At 61.3% G+C, this 17,941-nt stretch overlaps 2 protein-coding genes across 2 annotated transcripts; both read right to left on the minus strand.

The window, feature by feature from the left end:
* Window positions 1–671: 671 nt before the first annotated feature.
* On the minus strand, window positions 672–13,364 carry LMXM_28_2880 (putative dynein heavy chain; the record flags this gene model as incomplete). Its single annotated transcript, XM_003877083.1, has 1 exon — window positions 672–13,364. One exon carries the CDS (start codon window positions 13,362–13,364, stop codon window positions 672–674), a length of 12,693 nt encoding a protein of 4,230 aa, XP_003877132.1.
* Window positions 13,365–15,080: 1,716 nt separating this feature from the next.
* LMXM_28_2890 (conserved hypothetical protein) lies at window positions 15,081–16,238 on the minus strand (the record flags this gene model as incomplete). The annotated part of the gene is made up of 1 exon (XM_003877084.1): window positions 15,081–16,238. The coding sequence occupies one exon, from the start codon at window positions 16,236–16,238 to the stop codon at window positions 15,081–15,083; it is 1,158 nt and encodes a 385-aa protein (XP_003877133.1).
* Window positions 16,239–17,941: the final 1,703 nt, after the last annotated feature.

Here is a 17,941-nt window from a genome sequence, read left to right on the forward strand (position 1 = left end):
TGCGCGCTGTCTCGCATACATCACTAGCGCTATTCTAATAGAAGAGAGTAGCACACACGCACACGCACACGCATCATCACAGAGACGCACGCACACCGCAGCACCGGCAGCGCAGAGCAACATCAATGCCTGACGCCAACGGCGGTACCCAAGCACGTGTGAGCATCTCCGTCTATACAGCAGAGGCGGGGCCCACCCCACCTGCCCCCCTCTCTCTCCCTCTAAAGAAACAAAGAAAGCGCGCACATGGGAGCGCAGCCGACAGGTGTAGAGGGAGGGAAAAGTGTGTCGCGACACAGACTTGTCTCATGTACATCCGAGAGGTGCGCAAGGCGCAGGGAGGAGCACAACAAACACACTACACAAAATAGAAACAGTCCCGCCCAGCACCCCTGAGGGGAGGGACGATGTTGGTGGTCGTCATCGTCGTCTTGTCGCGGGCGTGTGTATGTGCGTGTGTTCATGTGTGCATGTGTGCCCAGACCGCCCCACCACGCACACAGGAGCACACGTAGCCAGAGGGCTTGCTAAGCCTGAACGCAGAGACGGATAAGAACGAAACCCAGCAACGTAAATGCGGCCTCGCACATACACGCAGAGGGAGAGAGAAGGGCTTGACAGGCGCAGCCTTTCCCATCTCCGGTGCGCTCCGTTTGCTCTTCCTCCGCCTTCTATTGATTCAACGCGCACACGCAGGCAGAGCCCTTAAGCAACCAGTAGTCGGAGCCATCCACCGAGGGCACCTCGATGGAGAGGACGTAGTTGGAGCTGGCGCCCAAAGACGAGATGACACCAGCGCGTATCGTCGTGCGGTACAGGGGGACGGCGTGGAAGTCGGCTGGCTTCGCGTGCGATGGCTCCGGCAGGAAATGAACAGGTGGCAGCACAGCGTAAGGCTCTCCCGGCAAGGAATCGGCCATTACTCGCCGTTCGAAGTCCCAACGCCATGCGTCCGTCTGGATGCCGTACACGAAGCACCCACGTACCGGTCCCGACGTGATCGCCTCCGGCTCCACGCCCAGAACTTCGTAGCGGAAGCCGAGCTTGTCCACCGACACCCCCTCGGCGCGCGCAAAAGCTTGGTACACGCCTGTCATGAAGGCGCTCGGGTTGAAGAAGCTGCCGATCCAGAAGGCCGCCGGCTCCCCCTTCTGCAGCCACGACCGGATGAACTGCACGCGGGCGAGCAGGTCGCGGTACCACGCCCCGAGCGGCTTTAGCGAGGCGTAAGACACCGTCGTCCACAGCTGCGGCACCTGATCAGCAAGGAAGGAGCTGTACATGGCGTCGAGGTCGGCAGAGAGGACTGTCAACCCCTGCAGCGCCTTCTGCATGTCAGAGAGCGTCTGGCGTATTTTGTCAAGCAGCTTGTTGTACTTCACCAACTCGTGCGCCAACACCGTCGACATGGAGTTCGGCAGTCCGTTCGCGAGCGTCGTGAAGGTGCGGGTTCCTGCCTCCTCCCGCGTCAGCAGCGCTGGTAGCATCGCCTCAAACTCCTGGCACTTGCGGCGCACCTCTTCCTCCGGCGTTGCGCCGGAGCCGCCAGCGGATCCGACCAGACGCGGCTGGATGGACACGATCTTCGTCAGTAGGTACTCGCTCGTCTGCAACTGGTAGCGTAGGTTGGCGTTCTCGTGCATGCCAAAGATAGCAGGCTCATCGACGAGGGACATGGCTTGAATGTGCTCCTGCGCCTCGGCCAGCGTGCCGCTCGCGGGGACAATGTACTGCCCCTCCTCGCAGAAGCGGTGGCCCTCCTCGAGGATGCGGGGGCAGAGGTAGTTGCGCAGAATGGTGAGCAGCGTGCCGCGGTCCTGTGGGTCGGTGACACGACCGCCGTAGTTGATCTGCCCAATGATGTACTCGAGCGACTCCCACGGAATTGCCTCCTGCTCCTCAAAGAATAGTCGCAGCCACTGCTTCGACACGTGGAAGTCCGTGTCGTTCCACTCGTACTTGACGTTCCACCCGAGCGGGCCGAACTTGCGCCGCTCGAGAACGACGGAGTGGAAGAAGCATAGGCCGTACAGCAGCTTCTTGAAGGCGCGCCCCTTCAACTCCTTGCCGCCGATGGCCTCGTCGCCAAAGGTTTCGTACTCCTGTGGGGTCAGCTCGCCAAAGCACCGTAGCATATTCGCCCGAAGCCCCGTCGGCGGCTCGTTCGTCAGCTTCACGCTCGACTGCAGCACAAACACAGGGAAGAAGTCGGTGGGCATCGACGTGAGCCAGAGGCGGAAGTCTTCGTGGATCTCGGTCGCCCCGGCCGCGTCGGGCTGCAGACTTGCGACGGCCGCCGAGAGCTCCGGCATGAACGTTTTCGAGAGGTGGCAGTTCTGCAGCAGCGCCCACGCACCGGACTTGCGGCACGTGGCGATGAGTCGTTTCGCATTCTCGCTCTGACCTTGACCCAGGCTCACGCACTGCAGCTCCCGCTCCTCGGCCTTGGCGAGTGACTGCAGCGCCTCCATCGGGTCCGCGCCCTGAGAGAGGATGAAGACAATTGGTGTGTGCGCGGTGCTGTCCTTGAGGGTTCGGGTGAGGTCCATGGGCGGCATTTCGGTGAACTCTGCCCCCATCGTCTGGTGCACGTAGTCGGAGAGCGCGAAAGAAAGCTTCTCCTCACGGAAGCAGCGGATCAGCAACACACGCTGAAAGAGGTGTAGACGCGACTGCCAGTCGCCCGGCAGTGTGGCGGAGTGGGGCATGTCGGACTGTGCGTACTCCCGCCACGCCTCCGGCTCCGACTCCATGCTGGCGATAAGATCATGGAAGGTGGGCACGGTGCGGCTGAGCGCCTCAGCCAACTCCCACTGTACACGGTTCATCCACGAAGCGAGGGCTGGCGACTGCTCCGGCAGCTCCGAGGCAACAAAGGCGGTGGCGCGCACAAAGTACTGCCACTCCTCGTCTGCGATCACGCCGTCCTGCCGGGCGATCGCCGTCGCTATGAGCAGCGACAGGATGGTCTTGTCCTTGTTGAAGAGACCTCGGCAGATCTGCGTGTACGTGGCCCTCGTGAGGTTGCTGATTGCAGCATGAAGGTGGTCTTCCAGCATGGCTGGGTCTGCCTCCATGTACTCGGGAGGCTTTGTGGTGCCCTCCACCTCGTGCTGCACCAGCTTCACAAAATACTGAAGCGAGTACTGGTACATCGGATCCATGCGACCCACGTCAGCTAGCACAAAGAACAGCAACGCCGCCCTCACGGCAACGCTGCGGTAGCGCTCGCGGACTGTCGAGATGGTCAGCATCTTCTCGCTCGCCTCGGCTTGGCTGCGGCTGATCACCTCCGCGCTGGACTGCGCGGACTGCAGCTCGTGGATAAGATCTTCGTCGTCGAGGATGTTGCCTTTGGTGCTCTGCAGGCGCTCCAGGATGCTCTCCTCGATCGCTTTGAGGCGACGCTGGCCCTGGGCGATGCGCTGGATGATGGAGTTCTTTTCCTCCTCCATGGAGCGCTGCTCGATGGACACGACCTCGCCGAGCATCTGCTCCGATAGTCCCTCCATCGTGACCGTGAAGTTAAGCAGCGTGACTCGGGTGCTGATGTCCGGCAAATACACTGGATTCGGCAGCTTGCTACACAGGAACATGCGGAAGTTGGGGTGGTAGTCGATCGGCCCAGATTGCGGGGTGAGCTGGATCTGCAGGCCGCCACTGTCAGCCGTGAAAACACGCCGCGCGATCAGCGGCTCCAGCGCCGGGTCCAGCGACTCACCAACGTCGTCAATGATCACGACACCGCCGAGTCGGATCTGCAACTCGAGGGTGCGCATCCACGTCGGGTCCGTCAGCTTGACCACACGCAGCATGTTGCGGTTTTTCGACGCCACCGCGCCTGACCCGCTCGCTGCCTGGGTCTGCTGGAACTGCCGCAGCAGCCACTTGACGGCCTGCTCCTGTGGGTCGATGAAGAGCGGCCAGCGGCGCGGAGCCGTCGACAGCATCGCCACAATAGCGTTCTCAGTGGACGTTTCGTCGCTTGGCAACCCGTTCACCTGCCAGTTTAGCGTGTCGACCGGGTCGCCGAGGACGGCGGTCAAAGAGAAGTCGCCCACCTCACATCCACGCTCCGCCAGCTGCACCGTCCACTGCGCGATGAGCCGCTGACGGAACGCTGGGGTGAAGGCGCCGAAGTAGGCGACCGAGGCGCTTGCCATGAATACCTGCAGCGGGAGCACGGTCAGCTGAGCCTTGAGCAACTTGATATTCTCTGTCCAGCGGGCCCCTTCGCTCCTGAGGGAGCCGGACAGCGTCTCGGCGTTGCGGAGGCGGATGATACACAGCTGCAGGCCTTTTTCCAGGTCATTCTTTTTTGCGACGCTGCCTTGGTAGCGCTGCTCGAGATCGGACAGCTCCTTCTCCACCTCCTTCAGCTGCTGCTGTGCGGCGTGCAGCTTCGCATTTGTCGCTGCCAAGTGCTGTTCCGCCTCGGCCGCCGCCTGCCGCATCGGCGCCACCTCCTTCACCACCTTCGAGTACTCGTTGACGGCGTGCACCCACGCACACAGCGACCCGCACGTCTGCGAGCCCTTCGACGAACACACCTCAACCGTGAACTCGGGGTCGTTGATGTATTTCTGCACCTTCTGCAGAATCGCCGGCTTCACGTTGTCGGTGGGGTACCCGCGGATCATGTCCAGCAGAGAGCGGTGCGACAGAAACTCTCGCGCACCTTTCCAGTCCGTGTTGCCAGACCACGCACCGTTGAAGTCCTTCGCATCAAACATAGTCATGCATGCCTGCGTCGTCTTCAGCACCGCCGAAGGTGGGTTGGCGAAGGAGCGGAGCTCGTTGAGGTCGCTGGCCTGGATCGTGTCGAGGGCCGCCTTCGCCTTGTCGATGATCGGCTTCGCCTCAGCCAGGCGTGCGTTAGCCTCTGCCGCGATCTGAGACGCGTCGTGCTGCTGCACCGTCGCGCTGTCCTGCTGCGCCCGCACCTGCACCTGCACCTCCGCCGCCTTCGCCTGCCGCACCTTTAAGTCCGCTACAACTGCCTGTGTCTCCGCGGACGCCTTCTCCAGCTGCGGCTGCTTCTCCTCGATTTCGACCTTCATCTTTGTGATCGTTTCCTCGGTTTCGCGCATCTTTTCCGTGCCGTTCTCGACCTGGGCGAGCTGCGCCTCCACCCGGCTGCGCCGACTCTGCAGGAGCGCCTTGTACGTCTCGATGAACTCCAGGTAGGAGGTCGGGGTAATGTAGTAGCGCCGGCGCAGCTCATCGTAGTACTGCTGCACCATCTCGGTTGTCGCCGCGTGTACATCGACGCAGAGCTGCGGCAGTTTCTCGTGGAAGCTGGCCGGCACAGCGTGTGCGATATCCTGCAGCAAGCGCCTCGCCACCCCCTCTAGCGCCTCCCGCGGCCACTCGTCGAACCAGTCGACGGAGCAGCAGTTGGTGAGCGACGGGAACTGGCGGCAGCGGGTACGGAACATGTCGCCAACCGGGCTCATGCAGAGCGCCACATGCATATTGTCACGTACACGGTTGATGAAGAAGTTGTAGATATCCTCTCTGCTGCTGATGCCGTGCTGCTGGGCTGCCTCAATGCAGGCATTCACGCGCTTCTCGCGCTCTTCTGCGTTGAAGAGCGACGGCACCTCGCCGGAGTTGAGGATGTTGTTCACGTCCTCCAGCATCGCCTCGTCAATAATTTGGTTGTCGGAGAGCAGCATCACGCACGGCTCGTTCTTCACCCCGGCGTATGTGTAAACCTCCAGCAGGAACTCGTGGAAGTCGTTCATGCTGTAGCCCTTGCCGACGGACGTCTCGAAGATGCGGCAGCCGCCGATGAAGGAGGCGAGCCTGGTGAGGGAGCGCTTGCCGGAGCCGCCGACGCCGACCAGTAGCACGTTGCCGCGCGGCTGCCGCAGAATTCGGATGATGCGGGCAATGTGCTCACAATGATCCTTGAAGAAGACGAGGCCCAGCTGCGACGCCTGCACGGTGGTGGTGCCGCCGCTCGCGTCGTCCGGCTTGGCGGTCGCCTCTGTGGCGTTGTAGTCGTCCTGGTACTCCTCGAGCACCTGCGCCAGCCGCTGTGCCTCCGGCACCTCCTCGTATACTTTCTCAACCGATCCGAAGCGGGTGAAATCCGCCCACAGCGCCGGTGACGCGATCAGGCTTTCCGCCGCGCCAGGAGACACGCGGGACGCCGTCTCCGCGAGGACGTCCTCCACGAAGTAGCGCCGATCCTCCACCGTGGCGAGTCGGTCGTAGAAGCACCGCATCACTTCGTGCAGCCACAGTCGCACAAACGTTGCGGTGTCACGGCAGACGCGCGGAATCACTTGCGTCATGCCCTGGAACACCTTCGAGAGGTCGCGCAGGTTGAACGTGTAGTGCGGTGTGGTCGGCCGCGGCCTCAGGGCGTCGCGGATCGTGTTGAAGACGTCCACAGTGGCCATCACGAGCGACGGCGCCATGTCCTTTACCTCGCGCGCAAAGTTCTTCGCCTCGATAAAGCCTCTCAGGATGGAGCCGAAGATGCGCTTCATTGAGTCATCCGTGAGGGTCGCCACTTGGAGTAGGTGGAACAAGCGAGTAAGGCGTGGGGTGACGGGGTTGCGCCCGCCCTCTGGCGGGCCACAGGCGGACACGACCGTGACGTCCTGCACCGTCTTCCACATTCCAGCCAACTTGCGGTCGTAGAAGCCACCCTGGCCCATCAGCTGTCGCAGCAGCTCGATCGGCGGAGACGCACCGAACACTTCCACGGCTGGCATGTTCAAGTCGTCAATGAAGAGCACGACGGACTTGCCCGGAGCGGCGCCGAGCAAGTTCTTGCGCTTTGGCTTCAGCTTCGCCTCAATCAGCTCCTGCGTCCGCTCCGACGACGTTTGCGCGCTGAACTGGAAGGTGACGAGCGACAGCTGCAGCGACTCCTTGTTGCGCTGGAGGCAGTCCGCCATGATGAATGTCTTACCGACGCCGGTTTGACCATTGAAGAGGATGGGCTTCTTGCACTGAAGCAGCGTCTGCGCGATGGTGCTGTAGCGCACCGTGTCCACAGTCGGCACAAGGATGTTGAAGTACGGCGTGGCGGGGTTGTAGGTGAACTCAGGCACCAGCGATTCCCAAGGCACGAGCAGCCGCGTTGAAAAGTTGATGGTGTAGTCGTACACACTGCCGTAGTTGGGGAAGCGTGCCACCGACTCGAGAAGCGTGCGCGCCATTGTGTCGAAGCTCTCCATCGCAGCGTGGTCAACGTTGCCGCCGACAGACCACACAAATGAAAAGGCAAAGATGGCGTTGCAGATTTCGTTGCGCTCGCGAAACATCGGGTCGTCCGACGGCGGCGGCGCCTCACTGACAGGGTCCGCCATCAGCTGCACCTTGTTCACGCGCATGAGCGCGGTGAACAGGTCGCACAGGGACTGCACGATGTTGATGTCTCCGGCACGGATCAGACATGCCGACGCGGGCAGCTGCTTCAGCCAGGTAAGCCCCTTCTCTACGTAGGCGTCGAAGAGGGAAATGATGTAGGCGCGGCACTGCGGCTGCGCGCCGGCAGCAGCGAGCTTCGTCTCACTCCACTGGCTTGCCACGGCGTTCCATGGCAAGTCCTCAGCGTCCACATACACCATGCCGCACCTCGACACCGTCGCCGGCGAGGCCACCGCCAAATCCGCAACCTCGAACAGCATGTGGATCGTGTCGGGTAGCTTGATGCGCTCACCGCTGTCAAGGCAGAGGAGTTTGCTGTCGTCCAGTACCGAGTTCAGCGACTCGATCCAGAGCGTATCCACAGGGCCGTCGAAGACCATCCACCGGTGATCCGACGAGACCTCTGAGGCCCGCACGCACTCCTTTGCGATGGCAGCGAGCACACCATCCTTCCATTCGTTCGTGTTCACGTCCAGCTGTCCGTACAGCTCGTGCAAGAGCACCGACTTGGGGTTGAGCACGAACTGGATGACAGGGCGTGCCATCTTGTTCGCGCTCCCTGCGACGGCGAGATCTGTCAGAGCCTCCGCGATGCACTGCCGTGCCTCCGTCTTACCTGTGCCCGTCACGCCGACCAGCATCACGCCGTGCCGCACAATGAGCGTCTCGTAGAACTGGATGCCCTTCTTCACCCACTGCCCAGCGTCCACTAGCTTCTTCTCGGACATGATGCGCTGCATCGCTGGTAGCAGCTCTTGATATTCGCGCTCCGGGAAGCTCACGCCAGGGAACAGGTCCTGCATGATGCCGCGGAACAGCGGAATGTCCTCCGCGACGAACTTCGGCACGTTCGAGTCGTTACACGCCACGATCAGCGTGAGGTCCTCCTCCACCTCCGGCTGAGAGCGCTTGAGGTCACCGGCCATGACGAGAATCGACTTCAACGCACGCATACCGAAGTCGTAGTGGTCCTGCGGCGACAACTGCTCTGAGCTGAGTTTGTAGAGCTGCGTGATCTTCAGCGACAGGTCATGGGCGTTCTTGAAGCCTTCCGAGTAGAGGATCACCTCAGCAATCATGCGGAAGTCCGGCGTCATGACCGCCACGGGGCGGAACAGGATCTTCAAGTTGTCCGGCAGCTCCGTGCGTCCAGCGTAGCCGGGGTTCATGGTGACGAAGGCGCCGTACGTCGCCCTCACACGTACATCGGGTGTGCCCTGGAACGTGAACGTCTCCTGTGCGTTCTGCAGCGCCAGCTTGATCTCCAGCAGCTGGGATGCGATGACGGAGAGTACCTCGATGTTGATGCGATTGAACTCGTCAAGGCAGGCCCACGCACCGGTCTGGATGAGACCTGAGAAGAACTTTTCCATCATCTTGTACGTGACGCCATCAGAGCAGTTGTACACAATGCACTGCCGCGCCAGATTCTTGGCCAGGTCCTTCACCGTTTCCGTCTTGCCAGTGCCGGCCGGCCCGGCAGGAGAGGCACCGAGATGCAACTTCAAGGCACCTGTCACGGTCATGTAGATGCGGTCGGTCAGCGGGGTGATGACGAGTCGTCCCTGTGCGCCGAGGTACTCGTAGCCGTACACGAACCGAGAATTGTTCTGGCGAATGAACACCGTGCCATTGCCGTCCGCGTCCTTCTCCCAGTACACGCGCAGCTGCTTCGTCCAGCCGAACTCTAGCGACTCGGCGACGCCGCTGTCGCACATCTCCTCGACAAGATCGCGGCCGTGCACGTCGATCGTGATGATTGTCGAGAGAAGAACACGCTGGACCTTGGAGAGGTTGCGTGTCGTCAGCTCCGCCAGCACCTCGAGGTTGCGGCGCTGTTCGTCACGCATACGGAGCATGAGCTGCGGGGAGTCGATCTTGTCAAGCGCCTCCTCGACGCTACGCGTCCACAGAAGTTGCTCCACGATCAGCACGAGCTGCACTGGGTGTTGAAACATCCAATCGGTGCGGTCCTGGCGAGCCTCGTAGTCTTCGAGACACCGCTGGGCGCGGCACCGTAGCGTCGAGAACATCTCGCGCTCCAGCAAGTCCATCCAGGCCTCCACCGGTCCACGCGCCTTGATGCCCTGATGGTCCAGCTCCACCTGCTCCCCCTCCATGGAGTTCATGTGCGTGATGTCGTTCTGCGCCGACAGCGTGAGGGACTTGACGCCGTCGAACATCTTCAGCATGTGCAGCATCATCAGCTCTGGTGTCTTGGCCTTGGCGAGCAAGTCGAGCAGGTCGTCGTTGCTGAGGAAGTAGAAGCGTGGAAAGGCGCGCCGCTTCTCCTCCAACTTCTTCTCCATACTGATCAACACCTTCTCCAGCTCCTTGATGTACGTTTCGAGGTCGTGCTTCAGCGTGCGGCCACCACCGGCGGCGGCGGTGTCGAAGGATGGTGGGTTGATGAGGAGGCTTCGGTAGGCGGTCGGCAAGTCGTGGGCCTTGCGCATCAGGTCGCGGTAAAAGCGGTCGACCTTCTCGAAGCGCTGAGCGTCGTCCTTCCACTGGCTGCGTATTTCAACGGAGGAGAAGATATTCTCGAGGTAGATCCAGTTGCGCTGCAGTTCCACCCACTTCTCCAGCGTCTCCGACATGTACTTGAGCCGGTTTTCCCATCGGTCCACCTGCGAGCGCAGTACACCTTGGCAGTGCTTGCTGCTGCCGATGGTCGAGATGGCGACAGTGGAGTCATCCAGCAGCGTCGTCACGTCCTCGACGGAGGCGCCGACGAGTGTGAAGACGTCCTTGCTGTCCTTGTGCGCGTGGAACTGGAATTCCGCAGGCGGCTTCGGCCCACCGCCGTTCCACATCGCGTTCACCCTGTCGATTTGCCGCTGCAGCTTGTCCTCCTCGGTGGCCGACGCGCTCACGAGGAGTACCTCGTCGCGGTACTTGAGGATTTGGTGCTGCAGCAGCATTCCTATGGTGAACTGGTTTGCCCACTCGCTGAGAGTCTTCGAGGTGTTGCCGCTGGCGTCTGCGACGGGTCCGATGATCAGGGAGATCTTTGCGTGATGCTCCGACCTGAGAGAAGGGTTCGTGAGCGCCTGCAGGATCGGCAGCAGTTGGCGCCATTCCTCTACGCTGCTCTTCAGCCGCGGCACCACCGCGTTGCTTGCCAGCTTCGAGGACACCTGCTTTACTAGCGACGAGTACTTCTGCACCACCTCCTGGACCGCCGGTACGTCGAGCTGGTCAAAGGGAAGCGCGTGGGTCTCTTCCGTGAAGGTGTTCCAGTCACCGATGCCGGACCACAGCTTCGCTTTGATGCTCACGTCGTGCAGCATCTCGGCCATGACCTCCACCACGGTCTCCTCGGCCCCGATCTCGATCTGGAACTCGCGCAGCTTCTTCTCGCGCGCGGCGATGCCCTCTGCCTCTTCGAGAAGGGCCTTTATGTACGCGTTTGCCTCTGCCACGTCCGCCTCGCCCGACATGACGATCGGCTGTCCCGCACGGTCGTACACGGACTCGATGCGGCGGCGCAGCTGGTCCATCTCCTCTTCAATGCTGCGGCTGAAGAAGCGCTGCTGTGCTTCCTTGCTGTCCTCAGTGATCTGCAGCAGCGTGCGCAGCTTGTCGAACTGCGGCCGGGTGCCGCTGCGGTACGTCTCGTCGTCTTCCTCGCTCACGTCGATCTTCTCTTCCTGCAGGAGGTTGAACAGTTCGCGCACCACGTCGTAGGAAGAGGCAATGCCGTCGAAGGAGTTCTCCAGCGAGTTGCAGTAGTCAAGGTACTCTACATAGTGTTCAATCGTCTTCGGCGTCGCGGCAAGATAGGTCGTGTGCTCCTGCAGCTCCTTGAGCAGGGTTTCGTTGCGCCGGCGCGCGATGATGGGGAGGGCCTTGTGGAAGATGTCCAAGCACGTCACCGGGCTCGGCGTGAAGAAGTCGCGCAGCCCCTCTGTCCACATCCGCATCATCCCAATGTCCGCGAAGTTTGGAATATTCGACGAGATGGACTCCGTCTGCGCCTTATAGGTGGCGAGCTGCTCGCGGAAGTAGTGCAGCGTCTCGTTGCTCTCCAGCAGCGTCTCCTCCCGCAGCTGGCTGTCGCTAATATACATCTCCTTGAACACCTCGAAGGTGTGGGCGTAGCGGTGCATCTTGGCGAAGGAGCTGGCGAGGGAGGTGTGAATGGCGGCCACGTCCTGCTTGTAGCTCTCTTCGGCCATCACCATTTCCGCCACATCTGGTCCCGCGCTGACCGTGTCGTTCCCCAGCTCGTCCTGCGCATTGCTGGTGTAGATCAGGAACGTGTTGAGCGACGTTAGCCGCGGGATCACACCGACAGCGCGCACATAGTCCTGGAGCGCGTCCTCAATGGCCTCGCGAATCTGCACCGCCGACGGCACGAGCTCGATAGCCTGCTGGTCGACATTGTACACCACGTCGACATTCCAGAGCGGGCCTGTGAAGACGCTGGTCGTCGTAGCCGCGGCTGCACCACCACCGCGGCGAGTCTTCTCCGTTGCCACAGCCGGCGCGCTCGCCGGAACAGTGTTCGACATCTCCAGGTCGCGTCGCACGTGCGACACAGCCTTGGCGGCCAGCCCGGTGAGGCACTCCACAATAAGATAGTCGCATAGCTTGATGAAGGCGGTGAGGCGCCGGCACATCGTCTTGCGCTGCGTCAGCTCAATGTACGACGGCTGCTCCTGCATGCCCAGCTCCCGCACGTCGAGCACCTTCCGTTTCTGCTGGTCGGCGTCCTCGTAGAGCAGCTTCTGCCGCTCACGCTCGAGCTGCCAGGTGAACATGGTAGTCTTGCACGCCTGCTCAACGTGATCACGAATACGCTTTATCATCATCTCCAACCGGCGCCGCTCCTCTTGCAAGTGCGTCTGCAGCGTCGTCGTGTACGCGTCGAGCGTGCTTGTCTCCGTGCTGGACTGGTAAAGGTCCTCGGAGGCAGCAGTTTCCAGACAGATGTTGCGCACCGCCTGCAGAGCTCCCGACAGGTTCGGGTGGGCGGCAAACAGGTGTGCGGCGAGGAACTGCCGAGTGTTTGCCGTCGCACTGCGACGTACAAGGCTTCGCCACAGAACAAAGTTGCGCCAGCGCTTGTACTCGCTAAACACGAGCATTTCGCGGATAGCATGGAAGATACGACACTCGCGCTCCCACTTGGGCAGCTCAATGAACTCGGCGCCACCCTCGGTGAAGTGCGTTACGCCGGCGGCAGAGACGGTGTAGTAGCTGCGGCCCTGTGCCTCGGTGCGGGCCATCGGCTGCAGGTCGTACGGGTTCAACGGGTCGCGAATGCCGCGAGGGCGCATCATCAAGTAGACGAACTCGTTCGGCGAGTTCGAGGTGGACTTGTGAAAGCGTGGAATGGTGGCCAGCGCTCGCATTGCCGCAACCTCCGCAGTGCTCTTGTCTTGCGGGAGGTCGGACAAGGCGGTCGCCGCGGCGCCAGTGTTGCCGCCACCGGCACTCACTCGCCCCGACGTCAGCGGACGGAGCTTTGCCGGTGGCGCCGCCGCCGCCGCTGTGCCGCGAAGGAGTCGTGACGAGATAGACTTGGACTTGGCGGAGGCGGCGAACACCTCCTTGAGCTCTGCGTCTGTGTGACTCGGCGGGTTGAACACATGCAGCGAGTTCACCATGTGCGTCTCGCCGCGGAAGCGGGCGGAGGCGGCGGGGTCCGTCTTAGCAGCCGTGGTTACCGCCAGCTCAGCGGGCGGGTGGGGCACGAAGCTGGCAGCAGGTGACTGGCACTGCGTTAGACGATTCGGCACTCCAACCTGAGCGCCACTGCTGACACCGTCGCTGTAGAGGCGCGCCGAGAGCGGGTTCACCGTGCCACAGGCATCTGCCACATCCTTTGAGACGTGGATCGGGTTGCGCTGCGTGGCCTCTAGCTTTGTTCGCTTGGCGACAGGCATAGTCGACGCAGCCAGCGTCACCGCGGAGGCGGACGCCGACGCCTTGAGCTCCGGCGAGCCCCGCTTCGTCTGCGAGTACATGACCGACGTGAAACACCTACGCGCCGAGCCAGAGCAAGGACGACAGCCCGACGCGTCACCCGGGTGAGGAAGGCGAGATTGGGGAGTTTGGTGCGGGCCGACAGGTGCCCAGTAGCCGAATGGCAAGCGACCCAGCGCACGTGTGCCTAGGACCTTCAAGTGGATGGGTGAATCAATATGTCCACTCCGGTGATGGAGGTGAAGTGGAGGCGACACGCTGTAACCTCAGAGAGAGCGAGAGTGAGCACGACGCACCACAGCCTAGTGATGATGCGTGGAGAAGCAGAGCAAACGGAAAAGAAGAGCCACGCTGATGTCTTCACCGCTCGCAGGGCCACGTGAGGACACGCAGTAGACGTGCTCGATCCCTTCCCTTCCCGTCAGAGTAAAGGCTGCCGCCCGTCTACTGTGTGCGAGAGAATACGCAAGCTCCCTACTGACACAAGCACACGCGCCGGCACACGCCAGACTGGCAACGGGAAAATAGAGGTAGGGAGACAGGCAGAGGCCGACTCTGCCGCTTCTCCTTTCCTCTTCTCACAATCAACGTCACTGAATATCTCGAGTCACTTGTGCTGTCGACTTCGCTCTGTGCGTGCGCGCGCGGAGGCTGCTGGCGTCCTGCTTGCTGCACTACCAGTGAGGTGGCGGATACGTACACACGTGCTATTCTGACTTCTCATTCACTTTGGTGCCCGTTACACTGGTGTGAGGGGGACAGCGAGCGGGTGTGCGTGTGTCGCCGTGACAGCGCAGTCCCGGCACCATACCAGAGGAGTGAGGGAAGAAAAAAGACGAGGGACATGGAGGCGGTGACGCATGTTGGCGGGCAGCTGGGAAGTGACTCTCAGAGGCAGCCGCGCTACGAGACAGTGCGTACCGGCTCACTTCGACAGGGGGCACGCGGTAACGTCATTTCCTTCCAACGCTGCGCGCTCATCGGAGTTATGCAGTTGCGGAGAAAGAGGAACAGCAAACCGGGGAAGGGCCTGCACCAGAGTGGCACCCACCTCTCCCCAGTGCGCAGTAAGTCCGATCGGGCTTTTGCCGCACCGTGCGCGTAAATCGTCACTGTTGCTGGAATACAGTTCAACGCTCCTCCACCGCCCTGCAACCTTCCCCCCTCCCGGGGATACGGAAAAAGCACAAGCCCTCAGTGGGGGGTGCCGGACACGACAAGAGGGTGGGGGTGGGGACGAGAGATAGAGGAGACAGGGAAAGTGAAAGCAGTCACACACACCAACGAGCGAGCGAGCGGCAGACAAAGCGGCAGTGATGAAGGGGGTGGCCAACATGGTTTAAGAGACAAGCGAGATGCGAGGTGACTGGGGGAGAGGGGAGAGGGACAGCACAGACGGCGCGTTACACACACTCGGTTACATCATTGGAGCGCTGACAGTCTCACTCTCGCCTTCCGACTCTCTCGCAGCTGCTCTTCATATTGCACATGCGACACCGATGCCGACACACGTGATGGCATCCCAGGCGAGCATGCGACATGGGAGCGCGGCGTGTGCGAAAGAGAGAACAAGCGCCACGAAAATGAGTATAAAAACGAGGACAAGATGGTGTCCACCATTGCCTGCCCCGCCACTAGTGTACATCGATTTAGCCCATACATACATACTGATACGCACCGGGTACGCGTGTGCACTGTACGGCCCTTCCTTTTTGTGGCGCGTCTCCGTATCTGAGGTGGGCACCCGCCGCACTCCCTTAGGCCTCTGCCGCCGGCTGATCGGCGTGGCTCGGTGATACAGGGGTGGTGGCAGCGTCAGTAGGAGATGAGACGTCGCCTTCCGCGTCGGCACCAGAGGCGACGGCCGCAACTAGGGAGGCACAGGCACCCTCCGCCTCCTCCGCGATTCGCATGCGCTGCGCCTCTTCCTCCAAAACCGCGGCGAAGGTCTCGAACTGCAGGGAGTACTCGATGACATCTCTCATGAATGGCGGAACCTCTTTGTACGTGTGCCGCAACCGCCCAGTAACGGTGTCGTACCGCAGGTACCCTTCGCTGATGCCGTGTGCCCCAACGGCGCAGGCCAGGAAAATTCGTCGGAATATGATGTCCTCTTCGCTCTCCGTCTCGCCTCGAATGGCGCATACACGTTGCCACAGAGGCACTGCTTCACGGATGTCCAGCACGGATGACTTGGCCTGCTGCAGGGCATCGAACTTTGCGGCAATAAGGCGCAGCTGCGCAACGTGCGGTAGTACATCGGGGAACATCCCCCGTGCGCGTAAAAGCAGCCGCTGTTCCGCTCCCCATGTCTCCTCACGCAGCTGGGCGAGGAAAACCATCGTGGCACGGTTGTACTCGTCTTCAAAGCTGCGCCGAGCCTGCGCCTCGAGCCACACAAGCTCGTCGGTGACCCCAAATATCGCTTGGTAGTAGGCGCGGGCAACGCCCATGAAGGACTTCGCCTCCAGTTCCAGCACGTCGGCATACTCGGCCGCTTCCTGCGCCACTATAAGTTCAATTACATCATCTGCGTCGCGCTTCGGCTTCGCAGGTGCAGCACACAGACGTTCTTGTGCACGAAGGCGAAGCTTGTGATTCACTGAGTGGATACCAATGCGTCGCGGGCCATGCGTGCACGCAGACGGCGCGCACGCCACCTCAGCATTGGCGGCGCTCGTGTAAAAGGATAGGTCTTGGAAGACGTTTGTGCAGTAATGTTCCAGCCGCGAAGGAGGTGGCCGCTTCACGCGGGCGGTGAAGCGCGCATGGGACGCCTTGTATTGATTACGTGCCTCTGCGTACTGCTGCGTGTACGTTTGCTGGATGAGAGCGGCCAGGCTCTCCGCTGTTGAAGCGCTCTCACCCTCGCGTGGGGGCGACTTCGCAGAGGTGGTGTTAACGACGATGGACATGACCTATCTGCGTCCGTGGGCCCTTGCTACACTGGACCGAGGGAAAGAGAGAGGCCCAGTCGCAGGAAGAGAAGAAGCGTGCAAGATAAAAATGGGGAGCAAACGCAGGAGAGTATCATGAGCAGTGCCAACCGGTGCGCGCTGTGCCACGACGCCGTCCGCACGTAGATCCACCGAAACGCCACACCGCAGCTAAGCAACTGAGTCAACCTTTAAGCACCACACCGTGAGGTGCATATGTCAACGCGCGGTCTGCGTGCTCGCAGCGTGGTAAAAGATTCATGATGTTGTCATCGTCTGTCGCAGATAGCACGCTCGCGCTGTTTCCCTTCTCGTTGTACTTGGCCTGGCCCAATGTCGTGCTTCAGCGAAGCCACAGACAGAGAGAGACGCGCAAGAGAAGGAAAAGCAAGAGCGCACATACACGCACCGCGTCCCTCAGACTAGCTAAAGCTAGCGGGACGCACGCCTCCAGTGGGCATCCTCATTTTTCTTTTACTCCAACGTGTCCATTCGACTACGACCAGGTCAGTCAACCGACATAAACGCATGCGCACACACCACCAGCTTCTGCTGCATTGCGGCTAAATCCTGGTCGCCTAGGATGAGCCGTCTTACTGTAGAATCAGGGCCACACGTCGACTGGAATCGTCCGTCCTTGTCCATTCGTCGCATGCGTGCTGCGCGATCGGCGCTACACGGAGACGCGGGTACACTGCATGCCTTGATCCGAACCGGGCCACGTGCAGGGTCCTGCTCGAGGGTGAAAGCGGTGGCGTCTATCGCGCGCGTAACAGCGGGGTGGTAGTTTCTCGGTGCATGCCGGCTGAGCTCAAGGAGAAAGTTGGTCAGCTGCAGGCCAGGGCCCTCCGAGACCCTGCGCACCCTGACCCTGTGCCGCGCTACTGCCTCAGTCGCCTCAAGCCGCGGCATCCCACACTATGATGCGGTGACTCGCCACAGGAGAGTCGGAAGGGTTCGATGGTGGAACTCGAGAGCACCCTCGTCATGCTTCCGGCATCTGCGCCTCATCAGCCCTCCAGGTCGGATGCAGCAGATGCCGCATGCTTCGCACACATGTACTGTGAGGCGCATTCGTATTGGGCCTTCTCGCGCCTTGTTCGTCCATCACTCCTGCTCTTTGGACCTCTGGGCACCTTGCTTGGATGCGATGCACCATGCCAGCTGTGCTTGACAGCACCTGCGCCCAGTACTCACATTTTTGCATCCTGAGGCCTGTTTCAGGATGACGCAGGTGTCTGAGGAGGGAGAGTCTTCTGTCCTCCTCCTCCTCCTCCTCCGTCTATGTCGCAGGGAGGGGGCGTGTCTGGATGTTGTGCCCGCATGCCTCTCGGCAGGTTGGATGCCGCTATTAGCCTGCGGCAGCAGGCGGCATTCCACCCTCTCTCGAGCCCGCACGCTTTCGAGAAGCGTGGGCGGGTCAAGCGGAAGGGGCCTGCGCATGAGCAGCCCAGCACCGACGTGGAAAGAAGACGGAGTGACCGCCACCACTGGCGCTAACATTCCTGCCGCTTCCGCAGCACGCGCCTGCCCTCTGCAGGCCCCAACGTCACCACCGTGATTCTTCTCTTACGGATTCCCCGACGCACCGACGCCACTCTCGCTCCCGCCCTTCACAGCACCCACAAGCCGCTCCGATGTAGCCGCCGGATCATCTCCCTATGCGGGTTGAAGTCGAACAG

Source organism: Leishmania mexicana, chromosome 28 (assembly GCF_000234665.1).
Source record: "Leishmania mexicana MHOM/GT/2001/U1103 complete genome, chromosome 28".
In the NCBI taxonomy this organism is placed as follows: domain Eukaryota; phylum Euglenozoa; class Kinetoplastea; order Trypanosomatida; family Trypanosomatidae; genus Leishmania; species Leishmania mexicana.